This window comes from Mastigoproctus giganteus, chromosome 10, assembly GCF_048544385.1.
Source record: "Mastigoproctus giganteus isolate SK-2022 chromosome 10, ASM4854438v1, whole genome shotgun sequence".
In the NCBI taxonomy this organism is placed as follows: domain Eukaryota; kingdom Metazoa; phylum Arthropoda; class Arachnida; order Uropygi; family Thelyphonidae; genus Mastigoproctus; species Mastigoproctus giganteus.
This window is the reverse complement of record NC_143584.1, coordinates 44919879-44936994: the sequence shown is the minus strand read 5'-3', so window position 1 is coordinate 44936994 and position 17116 is coordinate 44919879. Positions and strand designations below refer to the sequence as shown.

Sequence of the window (17116 nt, the reverse complement as noted above, 5' to 3'; positions counted from 1 at the left end):
AGTTGATTTTTGTAGTACTTTTTTCTTGACATTTATTATATCAAATAGCCTGTGTATTACAGTAAACTGCATTTAATTTAAAAAATAAAAATATTTTTTTATTTAAGGTTTGCAAAGATTTATTTGCAGCTTTATATTTTTTCCCCTTTAGCTTGTTTTTTCAGTTTTTTGTTCTTTTCTTGACTTTTTTTTTTTTTCTTTCTTCTTCTTCCAGATTTCATATTCACTATCCCCTAAAGATTTTATTTCAAGAGGAGTTTCAATAATAATATTTTTAAAAATCTTTCATGTTAATGGCTCATTCATTTCTTTGATTTGTAAACAAGGGCATTGGGTGGGTGGGGAGGTATATCCCCTATCCCAGCAAAGTTGTTTGGGTAATAGTCTGAAAAGGGAAGTAGTAATAATTTCAAAAATGTTCCATACTATGTAATATAAATATGAAAAGTGAGTAACTCAAATGTATTTATTTAAATATAAATTAAGTGAAAACACAAAACAAAAATGGCAATTATAATGATACATTTATTCAAAGATTGACTTTTTAAATTCACGAGTATATGTTTGATAACTTTATCCTCTGTAAGAATGTAGAATAAGTCTGATTTTTGAAATGCAGTTAACAATTATAATACAAGTTTAAGGAATACAGGTTTATTACACACAACTTGAAGGACTTAGTTGTATTAGGAGACTCCATTGTCAGGGAAACAGGAAATATTTTTTGTAATAAGGATAGGTGGACTAGAACCAGGATATGTTTCCCGGGAGCAACAATTAATGATGTCACCAACAGATTGTCAGATTTTAAGGGGGGTAAAGAGAATATTATTATTCGTGTGAGGACCAATGATATTAAGCACACATGATATGGCAATTTGTTAGACAAATATAGGACCATGCTGAAGAAATGCCACAAGTTAGGTCAGAATGTCTGTGTCTGCAATTCTGCCCAGGCACGATAGGAGGGATTATATGCTTGAAAATCTTGTGGATTAACTCAAGACTTGAAGAACTCTGAAAGACTTTTGGGGGAAAATTTTTATCAGCTTGGCCTGCACTTGTAGGTAGAAGGAATCTGTTTTGTAGACACGGGAGACATTTAAACAAAGGTGTGCAAGAGTTTTTGCCAGTGTCATTGAGGATACCTTAAAGGTTCAAGGAAACTGCTAGTTTGGGGGACAAGGGTAATATAGATATGCGTTTATCTGGTAATATTGGTCAAAGTAACACTTGCACATACCTCAAGAGTTCTTGTTGTTACCACAACAGATCATGTTAACAAGATGTTCTGAGGACAAAAACATTTTCTAATGAGCAGGTAGCTAATGACAGGGAAGAAAGCTTAAATAACTTCAAGGGGTGTTTCAGGGTAGTTAATTATATGAAGAGTTTCAGTACAGTATGTACAATATATTTAGGAAAGATAGGGCAGGCAAAAGGGGTGGTCAGGTCATGCTCCTTATCAAAAGCAGCCTGAATGGTACAAAAGCTTTCCCTGATTCAGATGTTCTACATGATAATATAGAATGTATGGTGTGAGATAGTTGGAAGCAATGGTATAAGGAGAGTGGGAATAATCTGCAGGACAAGTGATTGTGAAGATTATGATGAGAGCCTCTAGATGCAAATGAATGGGCAAATAAGCATGAATGTCTTATAATGGGTGATTTTAATTTGCCTCTAATTGATTGGAGCAAATGGGAAGGAAACTCTACATAGGGGACAAAATTTTTAAATCAACTAGATGATTGTTATTTGTATCAACATGTGAGGGAAAGAACTAGGGAAAAGAATATTCTAGACTTGATCATCACCCATATTATGTTATCTTCAAATGACATAATAGGGCTGACAGTACAGGAACCAGTAGCATCAAGTGGTCATGAAGTTCTACAGTGGACAATGAAGAGAGAGGTAGCAGTAGTTAAAGGCAAAGAAATGGGTTATAATTTCAGGAAAGGAAATTATGTTGCCTTAAGGTGCTACACGGCCTCTATTAACTGGGTAGATATTTCACATAGAGCGAATACAATTGAATTATGGTATACATTTAAAATGGCCTCCGTAGCCGAGTGGTCAGGAGCGGGAGTGCAGTAGCACACGCTCTTTGAGTAGACTGGGGTTCAAGCCCCTGACTGCTGAATACTGTCGATCTGCCAACCCACACTAGACCAGCATGGCAGATTATGGTCCATTTCCCTCAGCATGAATTGTTGAGGAGGCTTCCATCCTGCAGTGGGTTGATAATGGCTGCACTTTACCTTTTTATACATTTAAAACATTAATCACAGAAGACTTGAATGCTTATATACAATTATAAAAATACTCCACAAGGAGGATTTCAAGTTGGATGAATAATTAAGTTGCCAGATTAATCGAGCAGAAAAAGACAGTATGGAAAAGTTAGAGCAATAAAAAGTACGAAGCCTGTAACAGCTACAAAATGATCTGTAATAGTGCCACGGAAAAGGTTAGGCTGGCAAAGGCAGATTATGAGAAATCGCTGTCAAAGAGAAAAGAGTAAGGATAAGAAATTCTTCACATATAAATGCAAAGAAGAGAAAGACAAACCAGATTGAACCCTTATGTGTTGTGGACGTGGGATAGTAAAGATACCCCAGCTGATGTTGCAGAGAACTCAACATTTACTTTGTGTCGATATTTACCGAAGAAAAACCCTTTATGTCAATGAGAAATTATGGGGGTGGAGTTGAAAAATATGTAATTAATGATATTGAAATTTTGCATGAATATTTAATGAAAAAACTTATGACCGACAGGCAAGTAAGGCTTCTAGGGTTGATGGCATATATCCTGTAATTTTAAGGGAGGCAGCAAGTGAGTGCATTGAACCATTGAGGCTAATTATGAGAGCATTACTGGACTCAGGAGAGATTCCATTGGATCGTAAAAGTGCCAATGTATCTCCAATACATAAGGGCAGTTCTAAGAGTATAGTGGGAAATTACCAACCAGTCAGTCTAACTTAGTAGTAGGGAAAATCATGGAGGCAATGATTAAGGATGGAATTCAGGATCATTTGGATAGAAATGGAATTCTGAATGATACGCAGCATGGTTTTGTCAATTGAAAATCACGTTTAACAAATCTGGTTAGCTATTTTGACAGGGTCACTCATGAGCTAAATAGAGGGAATAATTTTGACATTGTTTATTTAGATTTTAGCAAAGCATTTGACTCAGTCCCTTATGAAGTAATCCCACATGGGGTTACTGCATAAGCTGGAACAGGTTGGAATCACTGGGAAAATCCTTAGATGGAAGGCAGGATGGCTTCAGGGCAGGAGGCAGAGGGTTGTGATAAATGGTTATTCCTCAGATTGGATTAACGTAATAAGTGGGATTCCCCATGGATCAGTATTGGGACCACTGCTGTTTTTGATTTTCTTAAATGAAATTGATGAAGGAATAGAGGGTGTGATGTCTAAATTTGCAGATGATGTAAAGATTGTTAGAGTTGTTAATGATAAACGCCAAGCAGAGCTTCTTCAGAGTGACCCAGATAGGCTTTGGGGATGGTCAGAAAAGTGGCAGCTTTCCTTAATCCCACAAAGTACAAAGTCTTACACCTGGGGAACAGTAACCCCAAAGTAACTTATACACATGGTGGAAATGAACTGAAATCAGTAGTTGAAGAAAAGGATTTGTTAGTTACGATACAGTCAGACATGAAGTTCTCCGAACTTTGCAGACAGGTTGCAAGGAAGGCCCATAGTGTCCTATTGATGATTTATTGAACATTTGCAATAGAGATAAGGACGTCATAATCCCATTATATAAAGCTATTATTAGACTAAACTTGGATTACTGTGTTCAAGTATGGAGACCACACCTATAAACAGACATCAAGCTCCTTGAAAGGGTCCAAAAATGGGTAACTTGCCTGGTGAGATCGGCAAAAGGGCATCCATATGAGGAAAGACTTTGAATGCTTGGAAACCAGGCACCTTTGAGGAGACTTGATTGAGGTGTTTAAGGCTCTGAGAGGCAAAAGTAAAATTAATGAGGAAGAAATTTTCACAATTAAAAATGATGCTAGAACTAGCAACCATAAATTCAAGTTACGGTGGGGGGGATGTTTAGACTGAATTGCAGGAAGGTTTATTTTAGCCAGCAAGTTATAAATTACTAGAAAGTAACCTACATGAGTGGTAGAGGTTAACAAGGTTAACAGTATTGGGAAATTCAAAGGTCAGCTGGATAGTTACTTATAGGTGGAGGGAAATGCATAGGTTGTATATTTCTTTTTCTTTTTTTATTTATTTTATTTTTTTTATTATTATTATAATATTCCTCATTTTTCTTTTCTTTTTTTTTGCTGGTGCAACATAAGCCGTAGATTTCCTTGCACCATAAGGCTAATACTAATAATACTAACTTTAAGAGCATCAGTCCATGCTGCTATTCAAATGCACCAAATTTTAAAATTATTTATTATATAATAAATGGGATTATTTTTTCAACCTAGATATTTTTCCATGTTTCAGATGACCCTTGTAGAACTTATGGTTTTGTACAACTTTTCTTTTGTTGCTTACAATTACTTCAAATGATTTTTTTTTTTTTACAGTCCACTATACTTAATTAACAAATATTAAGAAAATTTATGGTTTATAAAGATTTATTTTATCCCAAGCCTTTCTTTCCTTGGCTCTTTTTTACACTGAGTTTTTCAAGCAACCCAATAATGCTTGCGGGTTGAGCATAAATGCAATCTTAACCTCCAGATGAACATTGAAATATTGGATGTTGCTCATAATGCATTACCACCTCCATGGTTACAGGCCATCCATGTAGCTGCTGTAGGTCCCATTATTAATCATAATTCTGTGTCCCATGTACATCCTATTACGGAAGCCGTTATTTTACATAGTGATTAGAAATGGCAAGGTAAATAATTGAGCAGATAGTCATCGTGTACTACATTCAGTTTCGTGAATGATTGGCTGAAGGTTAAATTATGTTAGTCTGCTTTTTTTTTTTCTTTTTTTTTTTTTCTCTTCTCCCTTCCCTCTTTCTTTTCTTTCATCCACCAGGCTCAGTGTGCATAGTGTTGTATATCCGGTGTAGCTTCTGGGGTATAATGCATTACCACCTCCCATGGTTACAGGCCATCCATGTAGCTGCTGTAGGTCCCATTATTAATCATAATTCTGTGTCCCATGTACATCCTATTACGGAAGCCGTTATTTTACATAGTGATTAGAAATGGCAAGGTAAATAATTGAGCAGATAGTCATCGTGTACTACATTCAGTTTCGTGAATGATTGGCTGAAGGTTAAATTATGTTAGTCTGCTTTTTTTTTTTTCTTTTTTTTTTTCTCTTCTCCCTTCCCTCTTTCTTTTCTTTCATCCACCAGGCTCAGTGTACATAGTGTTGTATATCCAGTGTAGCTTCTGGGGTATAAGAAAGGCTGTTGTCATTCCTTCAGTCTAAGTTGAAAAAGAGGTCCCTATGCCTTGAAAGCTTCTTCTTGTATGTTTATTTGCTGTTTTCATATATTATATTCTTATCTCTTTTAATTGATGTACTGCTCACTTTTATTTCTTTTTATATCTTTTATGCTCATAATGATTTTTGTTTAGTTATTTTAATGCCTATGTATTTTATTTTTAAATAAATTGTTTAATGTTCAGGTCATTGATTGCAATATTCTCATCAACATAAGTATACCTGACACCCGAAGTCACTTCTGTTATAACCTCCCAGTATAATTTTACATACAAAAACGTACATTTTTATTAAAAAAGTTTTGCATATTATGTGGAAAGTTTTCAGATCTTTCACTAATTTATGTTTGCTACCTTTACTTGACGTACTTTTCTGGATCATGTGTTTAAATATCCTGGTGTATTCACTGCAGAGTCCACCTTCATTCAGATGAAAATTATTATTATTGTCATTAAATTATTTTATGAACTTCAAGTGTTTTAGGGAAGAAATTACATCATATAGACTATATCAGCTACTTGGTAATTGTTTTATAAAACTTGGTGGATAACCACTAAGATTATGCAATATGACTTAAACTGTTCTGTATTTTCAGAGGTTTTCAGAAGACGATTATAAGCATTTAGAAGATGGATGGAAGGCAAAAATGCAAAGAACTAGTGATGGTGATCAGACTTGGGTATTATGTTATGCTGAAAAACCACAAGTGCCAAAGCCAGTTTAATGGCTGCAAACACACACACACACACACTAGAATTTAGTGTAAGATATTGTTTTCAATACCAAATATTATTTTTACTGTTTTAAGAGTATCCTTAAAAGTTGTTGAAAATAATGTAAAATAAATTTCCACTGTTGCATTGTTACCATATTATTGATAGTATTTATCGAATAGACATAGACAGGAAAAACAAAAAAGAGGAACTGTTTCTTGTTTTTTTTTTTCCTGCCATGAATATTAAAGAATATATTTTCTACCTTTAATAAATGTAAAAAAATATTAATGCTTGGCATAAGCTGTTTCTAGTCACAAATCGAAATTAAGATGCAGAATTCTTGCTTCTAAAATTTCATTATTACTCAGTGTGCAGTATTTGAGACTTAGCAGTTTCTTGTTAATGCAAATAAAGTACACTACTTTATCAAATTATTTATGTAATGTGTAGCTAAGTGCTACCTTCTTTAGGTATTTTTGTAACATAAAATTATGTACTGATTATTTTTTGTATTCTGCTTTTATAACCTTTGTTATTAAAGCTTTAAATATAATCCATCTGTATAATTTTAATAAAAAATTAAGAAAAGTAAATCTATTTTTAATTTCTGCACTGTAAATTAAATATGATTCAATCAAATAATGAATTACAAAATTAAACACTGTTATACGGTGTTAAAGGAATTGTTGCAAACTGCGACAGGTAGTGCTGAAGAGGTGCAAACTGCCACCTTCATTCAGATGAAAATTTAAAAATATTACCAAATAAATTAAAACTACAGAATAGACTTAGATAGACTTAGAACAGCTTAGATAGACTCAAATTTTCAAAAATTTAATGAAAAAATAAAATAATCACATTTAATAAGTATTGCAATCCAGTAGTAAAACATCAAGTATTGGTGTATTTCAGGCAGAATAAAAAAAAAAAAACTTTTTCCCAGAAATAAAATGTTGGACACTTGTCAGGTGTTGTACAAGTGTCCATGTGCAACACCTGTTAAGTGTTCAATATTTATAAGGGGGATTAAAAAATAGATTTGTAGTCACCCAGAAATAGTTGATAGAAGGTTGAAACAAACAATGTATTACACTTTTTCAACATAGACACCAGACAAAACGATACATTTTTACCACCTCTCAATAGACTTTCACAGGCCAGTTTTGTAAAAGTCCTCTGAGTGTCCTTAAAACCATGACTCAACGGCAGAAATTGTCTTGTCATCAGCAACAAAGTGTTTTCCATGAAGAAAGGATTTCAAGGCAGGAAAGAGGAAGAAATCTGAGGATGCAAGATCAGGGGAATAAGCAGAATGGGCCCCGGGTGCCAAGCGTTTCCGTGGCCAAGCGATTCTTGCGTGTGTATAAAGCGTTTTTCCTCCAAGTGACAGAGTTTTCCTTGTTTTTCTCTTAGAATTAAAATTTTCTGTTAAGTAGCTCTACTTACTTAAAAACACTAAGAAGAGAGCCCAGAAGAAGGCAAGTACCTTTTTCTTTAATTTAGCTAGCCGTACTAACTCTACGCTTGGCCACCAAGTGGCACTGCTCCTGCCTCCCCGTGGCGGGGCCGGTAACCTGGGTGGTAAAGGCAAACCCCCAGGGCCAAAAGGAGCAATCATGGATAAAAATCATTATCCAAACTTAGAGCCTTTGAGCTCAAGAGCGGAAGATTCTAACCCTGACCATGACTCAAGTCAACCTAAAAGACTGCGAAGAGAAGCAGAATGTCATGACGATTGCCCAAACTTCCTAGTGATTCATTCCCTATCTGCCCAACCTGTGGGTAAGTTGTCACCATTCTTAATTCAGAAAATCTTGGAGTCAATTGCTGGATCACCAAAAATGGTTAAAAGACTGCAATCCGGAGACCTTCTGATAGAAACAGCCACCTCTAAACATTCTGAGCGGCTGTTAAAAACAACATTTGGTGGGTTGACAGTAGAAATTACTCCCCACAAAACACTAAATTCATCAAAAGGTGTCATCAGCGAGCGGGACATAATTACAGTCTCCAGGAAGAACTACTCCAAGAACTCAGCAGTCAGAAAGTAGTAAATGTAAAACGGATCATGACGAAAAAAGATGGAAATCTTACTCCAACAAGATCCATCATTCTGACATTTAGCACTCCAGACTTACCATCCTGTATTAAAGCTGGTTATTTAAACTGCCGGATTCGACCATACATCCCGAATCCTGTTCGTTGCTTTAAATGTCAGAAATACGGCCATTCCCAGCAGGCTTGTCGCGGGGAAGCCACATGTCCCATCTGTGGCTCTAAAGATCACACCCAAGCGGATTGTTCAGTCAAAACTCCTGTTTGTCCAAACTGCAAAGGAAGCCATCCAGCCTTTTCCAAAACTTGTGAGCTATGGATAACAGGAAAGAAAATACAAAAATACAAAATTGAAAATAAAGTCACGTTTCCTGAGGCACGTAAACAAGTTATGTCGACCATGCCTAGTGGTCGTTCTTATGCAGCTCGAACTAGAAACTTTGTTTCTACTGCATCTCAAACGGATGTATCAGTTCCGCCTAATACCTCTCTCGCGAATTGGCTTAAATTTACACTTTCAATGTCTAAAAAAGATAATCCTCCAAAAAAAACTAGCGAAGCCACAAATACTCCAATCAGTATCCCTACTCATACCCCATTGGTCTCGATTGAAAAAGAGCAATTAAAATCTCACTCAGTCTCAAAAAAAATGGAAGCGCCTACCAATAATATGGATGTAGATGAGCTGCTAAGTAACGAGGAGCCCATTCTAGAACTCCATGCAGATGACACCATGGATATTGGACGCCCCACATTCCCAAAAAAAGACCGGAAAAAGTGTCCCACAAACAAAAAACAGTCAGACGAATCATCCTCAGCTAAATCTAAATAATGTATAACATCATACAGTGGAACTGCAGAGGACTAAGTAGTCATTCTGATGACTTAAGGGATTTACTAGCTCAATTCAATCCCATAGGTGTATGCCTACAGGAAACTTTCTTGTCATCCCAAATTTCACCAAAATTCTCAAATTATGTGATATACAAACGAGATAGGAGTTCAAACCCTGCTGCTCGTGGCGGAGTAGCTATTCTTGTTAACTCTGACATTCTATCCAGGCCGATCCAATTGAGAACCACTCTAGAAGTTGTCGCAGCTCGTATTGCAGTTGGTATTTCAGTTACCATTGTTTCCATCTACATTTCACCATCTCTACCACTTCCGCATTCAGAACTTGACAGCCTGATTTCACAACTCCCAACTCCAATTTGTCTCTGGTGACTTTAATGGACATCATCCATTGTGGGGGTCTGCTACAATGGATAGAAGAGGCAAATTGGTGGAGGAATTCATGAACAATAATGGCCTTAATTTATTAAATTCTGGATCTCCTACTTACATACACCTAGCAACAGGATCTGTTTCTGTAATAGACTTGTCAATTTGTTCACCCTCGTTTTTCCAATCATGACATGGTCAGTATTAACTGATCCCTTTAGCAGTGATCACTTTCCAATTATTTGCTCACTACAAACAAGAGTAGCTCCGAATCCTGTTCAACGATCCAACTGGCAGTTTAAAAAGGCAAATCGGGAAGGATATTCTGCCCAAATACTCTTAGACAGATGTTATGTTCAAATACAACATATTGATGAAGTAAATACTTATATAACCAATCAGATTCTCACTGCAGCTAATGCTTCCATTCCAAAATCCACGCCTTATCACAAACACAGAAATAACTGGTGGAATACAGATTGTTTAACTGCCAAACAGGAAAAAAACCGTGCTTGGAATAATTTCCGCAAGTATCCCACCACTAGTAACCTAATTTCTTATAAAAGACTCAAAGCGAAAGCTAGACAAGTTAGGCGGAAAGCAAAACGAGATTCATGGATTGCTTTTGCCTCAACCATTACCAAAGACACGGATACACGGGTCATCTGGAAAAGAATACAGGCATTAAATGGCAAATTTACTCGGCTGCCCTCTCCGATACTTCGATGGAGAGGGAAAGACATTTCTACTCCTGAAGAAGTTGCAAATGCATTAGCAGAATCATTTGCAAAAATCTCAGCTTCTGCCACCTATGCGTCCACCTTTCAGAACATCAAAGCAGGTGCAGAACGGTATAAAATCAACTTCTTCACGCGCCGCTCACTGTCGTACAACCAACCATTTACATTAATAGAACTGCAAGAATCATTAAACAGATCTTCCAATAGTGCTGCAGGACCAGATGGAGTTCACTACATTATGCTAAAGCATTTACTTGATGAAGACTTGAGAACTATTAATTTTTTATAATCGGATCTTCACTGAAAATGCCTATCCTTCTTCATGGCACCATTCGTTCGTTATCGCCTTACCAAAACCAGGAAAAGATCCATCCTGTGTTGAAAATTACAGGCCAATATCTCTTACGAGCTGCATGGGAAAAATTTTCGAAAGGATGGTTCATACTAGACTCACCTACATCCTGGAGTCAGAGAATCTCCTTCCAGAACAACAATATGGCTTTCGGAAAAACAGATCAACACTGGACGTGCTTATCAAAGCCGAATCTCATATCCGCAATGCCTTTGTCATGAAACAACATCTAGTCATGGTCAATTTAGATCTTGAAAAGGCATTTGATACAACATGGCGCCATGGTATTATTAGGGACCTTTACCATCTGGGGCTTCGGGGCCATTTGCCGGAAATAATTCAAAATTTCCTGCAATTGCGCTCTTTTCAAGTCCGATACAAAAACATCCTCTCTACATCTCACATACAGGAAGAGGGAGTCCTCAATACTCAGTCCAACACTGTTTTCAATCAGAGTTAGTAGTATGACACGAGATATCCCAAAAACTGTTCAAACGTATATGTATGCAGATGACCTTACCATTTCCTGTCAATCTCAAAGTATGAATACCATTGAACGGCAGCTACAACTTGCCATAACCAAAATAGAAACCTGGACTTCACTGAACGGTTACAAACTGTCAGAAAAGAAATGCACTGTCACTCACTTTTGCAAGAAGCGAACTCTCCATCCCGAACCTGAACTGCAAATAAACAATACTCCAATCCCGCTTGTTAATACCGTTAAATTTCTTGGACTACTATTAGACCGCAAACTAAATTTCCAAGCTCACATCACTTATTTGAGAACTACTTGTTTAAGGCATTTGAATATACTTCGTTCTGTCTCATCTATGTCATGGGGAGCTGATCGGTGTACTTTGCTGCATCTCTATAGAAGTTTAATCCGTTCACGACTAGATTATGGTTGTCCAGTGTATGACTCTGCCAGGAGCACTACTTTAAAACAGCTAAATATGATCCATCACAGTGCTCTGAGAACTGCGCTGAGAGCTTTCAGGACTTCTCCAATCCAAAGTCTATATATTGAAGCGCATGATCCCCCATTACAACTGCGTAGAAAAACACTACTGCTTCACTACGCTGCTAAGATCCAGAGTCTACCATCGCACCCAAGTTGGGAGTATCTCTATAATACTCATTGGGATGCCTTCTATGAGAGCAAACCAAATGAAAATAGACCCGCCTCTCTCAGGATCAAAGAACTTGTTCAGACTTGGAATATCAATTTAAATGAAATTTTCCAAAACACAACTACACCTGTTGCTCCTTGGACATACGTGTCTGTCTTTCAAGATACATACTTCCTCCAGTGGGGGAAAAATATACCTTCCTGCAATATCAGACAGTTACATTCAGCTCATGCTATGGACAACCATGCCTGTAAAATTTATACGGATGGTTCAAAAACTGAGAGTATGGTAGGTGCTGCGGCAGTTTTTCCTTTATTTACAAGTTCAGCCACACTACCGCTTGCTTGCAGCGTCTTCACAGCCGAATTATATGCCATTAAGTTAGCGCTTAGTAAGATAATTGAGCTTTCCATCTCATCTGCCATAATTTACACAGATTCCCTTAGTACTGTCTCTGCCATAAGGAAGAATTCCTCCATTTCTCACCCTACATTGAAACAGATTCATTCCCAGCTATTCGCTTGCAGTGTGTCCAATCAGTCAGTCAGTTTTTGCTGGATCCCTGACCATTCAGGCATTCCGGGAAATTAAAGTGCTGACTTTGCCGCTAAACATCCCCAACCCACTCTCTCACAACATCCTCAGGTTCCTTTCTCTGATTTTAAGTCGGTCATACGCAAAGCCTGCTATGATAAATGGTCACAGACCTGGAAAAGTGACCCTAACAATAAACTTTATCAGATAAAAGAAGATCCAAAGCTGTGGCTGTCTGGCTTCCGAAGAAATAGACGAGAGGAAGTGGTACTGGCAAGACTCAGAATTGGACACACTCACCATACTCATCTCTTCCTATTATTGGGGAAAAGCCCACCGCAGTGCTCATCCTGTCAGACGCAACTTACAGTCCGTCATTTCCTGGTTGATTGTCCCTTACATTTAACAATCCGATCAAACACTTTTCAGTCACTCTCTACATTGAATATATCACCTGATTTATCTCGTATCTTAGGAGATGAAGCAAATATTGAAGAACTTTTATTATATCTAAAACATATTGGTTTGTACAGAAGCATATAATTTAATCTCTCTACCAATACGCTTTTGTCAATTAACGATGAAGAGACACAATTTGGCCGTAGTAGCCCTTGTGTCGTTAAACCGAACAACAACAACAACATAAGCAGAATGCAGCAGTATTTCAAATGTCCATGCATGATGCAGTCTCATTATCTTGGAGCAGCTGCATGCCATTTGACAGCTTTCCCCATCTTTTATTATAGCACATATCTTTATGAGGAGGTTGTAATAATAACCATCACAGTCTTGCCCTTTTGAAGGTAATCTGTTAGTATTATGCCATACTGATCCCCAAAACCTGTCGCCTCCGTAGCCAGGCGGGCAGGAGCAGCAGTGCATAGCACACGCTTCTTGATTAGACCGAGGTTCGAGCCCGTGACCACCAAATATGGAGGATGCAGAAAGGTCAGGGAATGACCACCGCATATCCCCAGAGAATATGGCCTTAGTTGCTAATGCTCCTAAAAACCAAATAACAACAACACAAAAAACTAACAGCATCACCTTTAGTTGCCCTTTTGGGAGTAGTGATTCTGCATGCTTCCATTGTTTTGACATTCGTTTAATTTCGGGATCATAGTAATGGATCCAAGTTTCATCTGTTCCCTGGCACATCAACACTACCTCCTTTTCCTGGCACGTTTCACGTGCACATTGTCCTCATTAGTTCTGGTATGGATCAGAAATCTGGGAACCACATAGATATTTTACTCATATGCAACTGTTGATGGATGATATTCTCAACAGACCCTACACTACCTATCAAGACAATCTTAGGTGGATTAGAAAACTGTTAGCTTGGGGGAATTCACACATTAATAGATTAACAGTAGCTGCAGGCAGAGGTAGAAGTGATTCTTGCACTATTTCTATTGGAATGAGCAGCAGCCTGGAAAGCAAGTTGCTGAGTTGGAATTTTAGGAACTGCTGGGAGTCATGAAACAAGTAAATACATGAACTATGTTATGGTAACAGAGTAAGAACAGGTGCATGTATACTTTCATGTACACCAATGCTAGGAATATAGTAAATAAATTTGATGAATTTATTTACTATACTCCTAGTATAGTAAGTGCTGGTCAAGACATCAAAAGTAGATATTGTGGGATATCAGAAATGTGGTGTCAAACAGATATAAGAAATGCAGAATTGGAATTCAGGGAGTACAATGTGTACAGAAAGGACAGGAAAGGAGGAGTGGTTATGCTGTTAGTTAACCCTCATCCGATCCTGTCCTGGATCTGGCAGATACTTTTTTCTCTCGTGGAATTAGAATTTGATATTCGCTTTTGCTGGATCCAAAGCCACATTGGGATCCAGGGAAATGAATTAGCTGATACCGCTGCCAAATTAGCCATTTCCCTGGATAAGCCTACCAGTCCCCTATACAGACTACAGGCAAATAATATGCTCTACATTACATTCCCAATGGCAAGATTCTTGGCATAAGACAGGCTATAAATAAACTACATCACATTAAGCCTGTAATCACGCAATGGCAGTCCAGTCTACACAGGGTTCAAAGAGAGGAAGTTGTTCTTGCTCGGCTCAACATAGGTCATAGTCATCTAACACATTCTTATTTGCTGAGGGCGGATGACCCACCTATGTGTGAGATGTGTAATACTATTTTAACCATCTCTCATCTTTTATAGAAGCACGATGCTCGTGTTTTACCGCTTTTAATAATCTGACTGAACCATTTACACTCAGTCAGATTATAGGTGACAGAGACAACATGTCTGACGTTTTTAACTTTTTGCATTCTATTAATTTATATACAAAGATCCGAGTTTTATATTTTATATGTTTTACTTTACTTTATACTTCTTTACATAATGGTTAATTGCTTGACGTGGTAGCCTAGGCTACCAAAATGTTTAGTATCCAGTTAAATTTGACTTGCTGCATTATGGCTTTAGCTGCCAATGTGCCATTAAAAACCAAATCAATCAAGCAGAATACGCTGGTCCCACAGGAACTAGTAGTTGTCAGTGACTCTACTGTCAGAGAAATGGGAAACATTGTGCAAAAAGAATAGGTGGAACAGGACCAGGATATATCTGCCAGGGGCAAAGGTCGATGACGTTGTAGAGCAGATATCTTTTAAGGGCACAAAAGGTGATATTGTTGTACACATTGGCACCAATGATATTAAGAGTATGAGACCGGCAGAATTACTTAACAAGTACAGGTCACTGTTGAAAAAAAGCAGTGAATTCGAAAGTGTCTACAATTCTGCCCAGACACGATAGGAGGAGTATGTGATGAGAGCCTTGTCGATCAATTCGACCCTGGAGAGATTGTGCAAGGCTCAAGGGGTAGAATTTTTCTCAGCTTGGTCTTTGCTTGTTAACAGGAGAGACTGCTACTACAGGGATGGCATACACTTAAATAGATAGGGTGCAAAAACATTTGCTGTTGCTATTGAGGCAGTGTTAGGTGGATCGGAAAACTGCTAGCTTGGGGGACACACTGACTAATAGATTAACAGTAGCCGCTGGCAGAGCTGAAGGTTATTCTTGCGCTGCTTCTATTGGTATGAGCAGCAACAGCCTGGAAAACAATATGCAGGGGATTTCAGAGACTGCTGGAAGTCACTGCGGCACAAGTAAACATGTGGGCTGTGTTAGGGTAGCTAAGAATAGGAACAGTTTGTTTATGTATACTTGTGTGTATACCAATGCTAGAAGTTTGGTAAATAAATTTGATGAATTTGAGGTATTGGTCAAAACATCAAATGCAGATATTGCTGTGATATCAGAGATACACAGATATAAGGTATGCAGAAATGGAATTTGGAGAGTACAATGTATACAGGAAGGGAGGAGAGGTTATGCTATAAGTTAAGAAACACATAAAACCATTATATACATGGCTGGACAGTGCAGTGTCGAGTCAGTTTGGTGTGACATAAGCACTGGGAAATCAAAATTCAGAGTAGGAATGTGTTATAGGCCTAATGACTCTGACGAGTATAATAAACAACTGTAAAAGGAAATAGAGTTGGGCCAGTAAATCAGAGAGCCTTATAATTCGGGATTTTAATTTCCCAGATATTGACTGGAATTTATGGGTTGGTCACTCATACACTAGCAAGGCTTTTGTGGATTTATTGGATGATTGTTTTCTACAGCAGCATGTTCAGGAGGCAACTAGAGGGAGTAATACTCTTGATCTGATTATCAGTAGTGATTCTTCATGCATTAAGAATCTGCAGATAAAGGAACCAATAGGTAGCAGTGATCACAGTGTGCTGAAGTCAGATTTATTCAGAGGTAACTACCATCAGAGGTTAAGGGAAGGGTTTATGCTTTTGTAATTCTATGCGGTGGGACCAACTGATGATGTTACCAACAGCAAATTCAAAATGGGAAGCATTCGAAGAATTAATCTTGGAAGCTACTAAGCTTTTCATACCAACTAAAAAATATTGTTCAAGGTTTAGGACTAAATGGATGTCAGATGAACTAATGAGACTTGTTGCACAAAAGAAAAATGCAGACACATAAATTAATGGGTGACACAGAAGCCTATGATAGATATAAAGTGGTCCGTAACCAAGTCACAAGGAAGTTAGGCAGGCAAAGGCAGATTGCAAGAAATCTTTGGCAAAGGATGCAAAGAAAAATAGCAAAGAGTTCTTTATGTAAACTCTAGAAGGAGGGAGAGGAATCAGATTGGTCCACTGGATCTCGATGGTTCAACTGTTGATGATTCTGCTCAGGTAGCTAACAAACTAAATGAGTATTTTGCATCTTCATTTACACATGAGGAGTTATTCAGGGAGGGGAATGCCAGAAGTGAATTAAATTTTGGCAGAGAGCTAGATGATTTTGTAATAACAGAGCAAAGTGGAAGAGAAATTGTTGAAGATAAGCATAAGAAAGGCACCTGGGGTGGATGGGAGGCAACAAAGGAAGTAAGCAAGTAGTTAGCCATAATTATGAGAGCTTCCTTGAACTCAAGGGAGGTACCCATGGACTGGAGCATGTGCAAATATGACCCCAATTCACAATGGAGGATCAAAGGGCGACACAAGTAATTACAAACATGTTAGTTTCACTTCTGTTCCAGAGAAATTAATGGAAGCATTGGTAAAAGAAGCACTGCAGGATCATCTAGACAAGACTTCAATTATAGCTTGGACACAGCATGGTTTTATTAAGGGGAAGGCTTGTCTCACAAATTTGATTGGATACTATGATATGGTCACAAAGGAACTGGATGCAGGTAATAACTTAGAAAGGCTTTTGATACTGTTGCACATGGAATCTGATGCAGAAATTGGAGCAGTGTGGCATTGGAGGCAAATTGCTGCGATGGATAAAGGGATGGTAGAGTGG

General features: G+C 37.8%; 1 protein-coding gene across 1 annotated transcript in view; it reads left to right on the top strand.

Annotated features, from left to right (window-relative positions):
• The window catches only part of LOC150079009 (uncharacterized), a 143891-nt gene extending 137680 nt beyond the window's left edge, over positions 1 to 6211 (top strand). Inside the window, exon 12 of the mRNA XM_090382922.1 lies at positions 6072 to 6211. Within this exon, the coding sequence (XP_090239048.1) occupies positions 6072 to 6200 (129 nt within the window). The 3' untranslated portion in view covers positions 6201 to 6211. The remainder of the gene's footprint in view (positions 1 to 6071) is intronic.
• The last annotated feature ends 10905 nt before the right edge of the window (positions 6212 to 17116 follow it).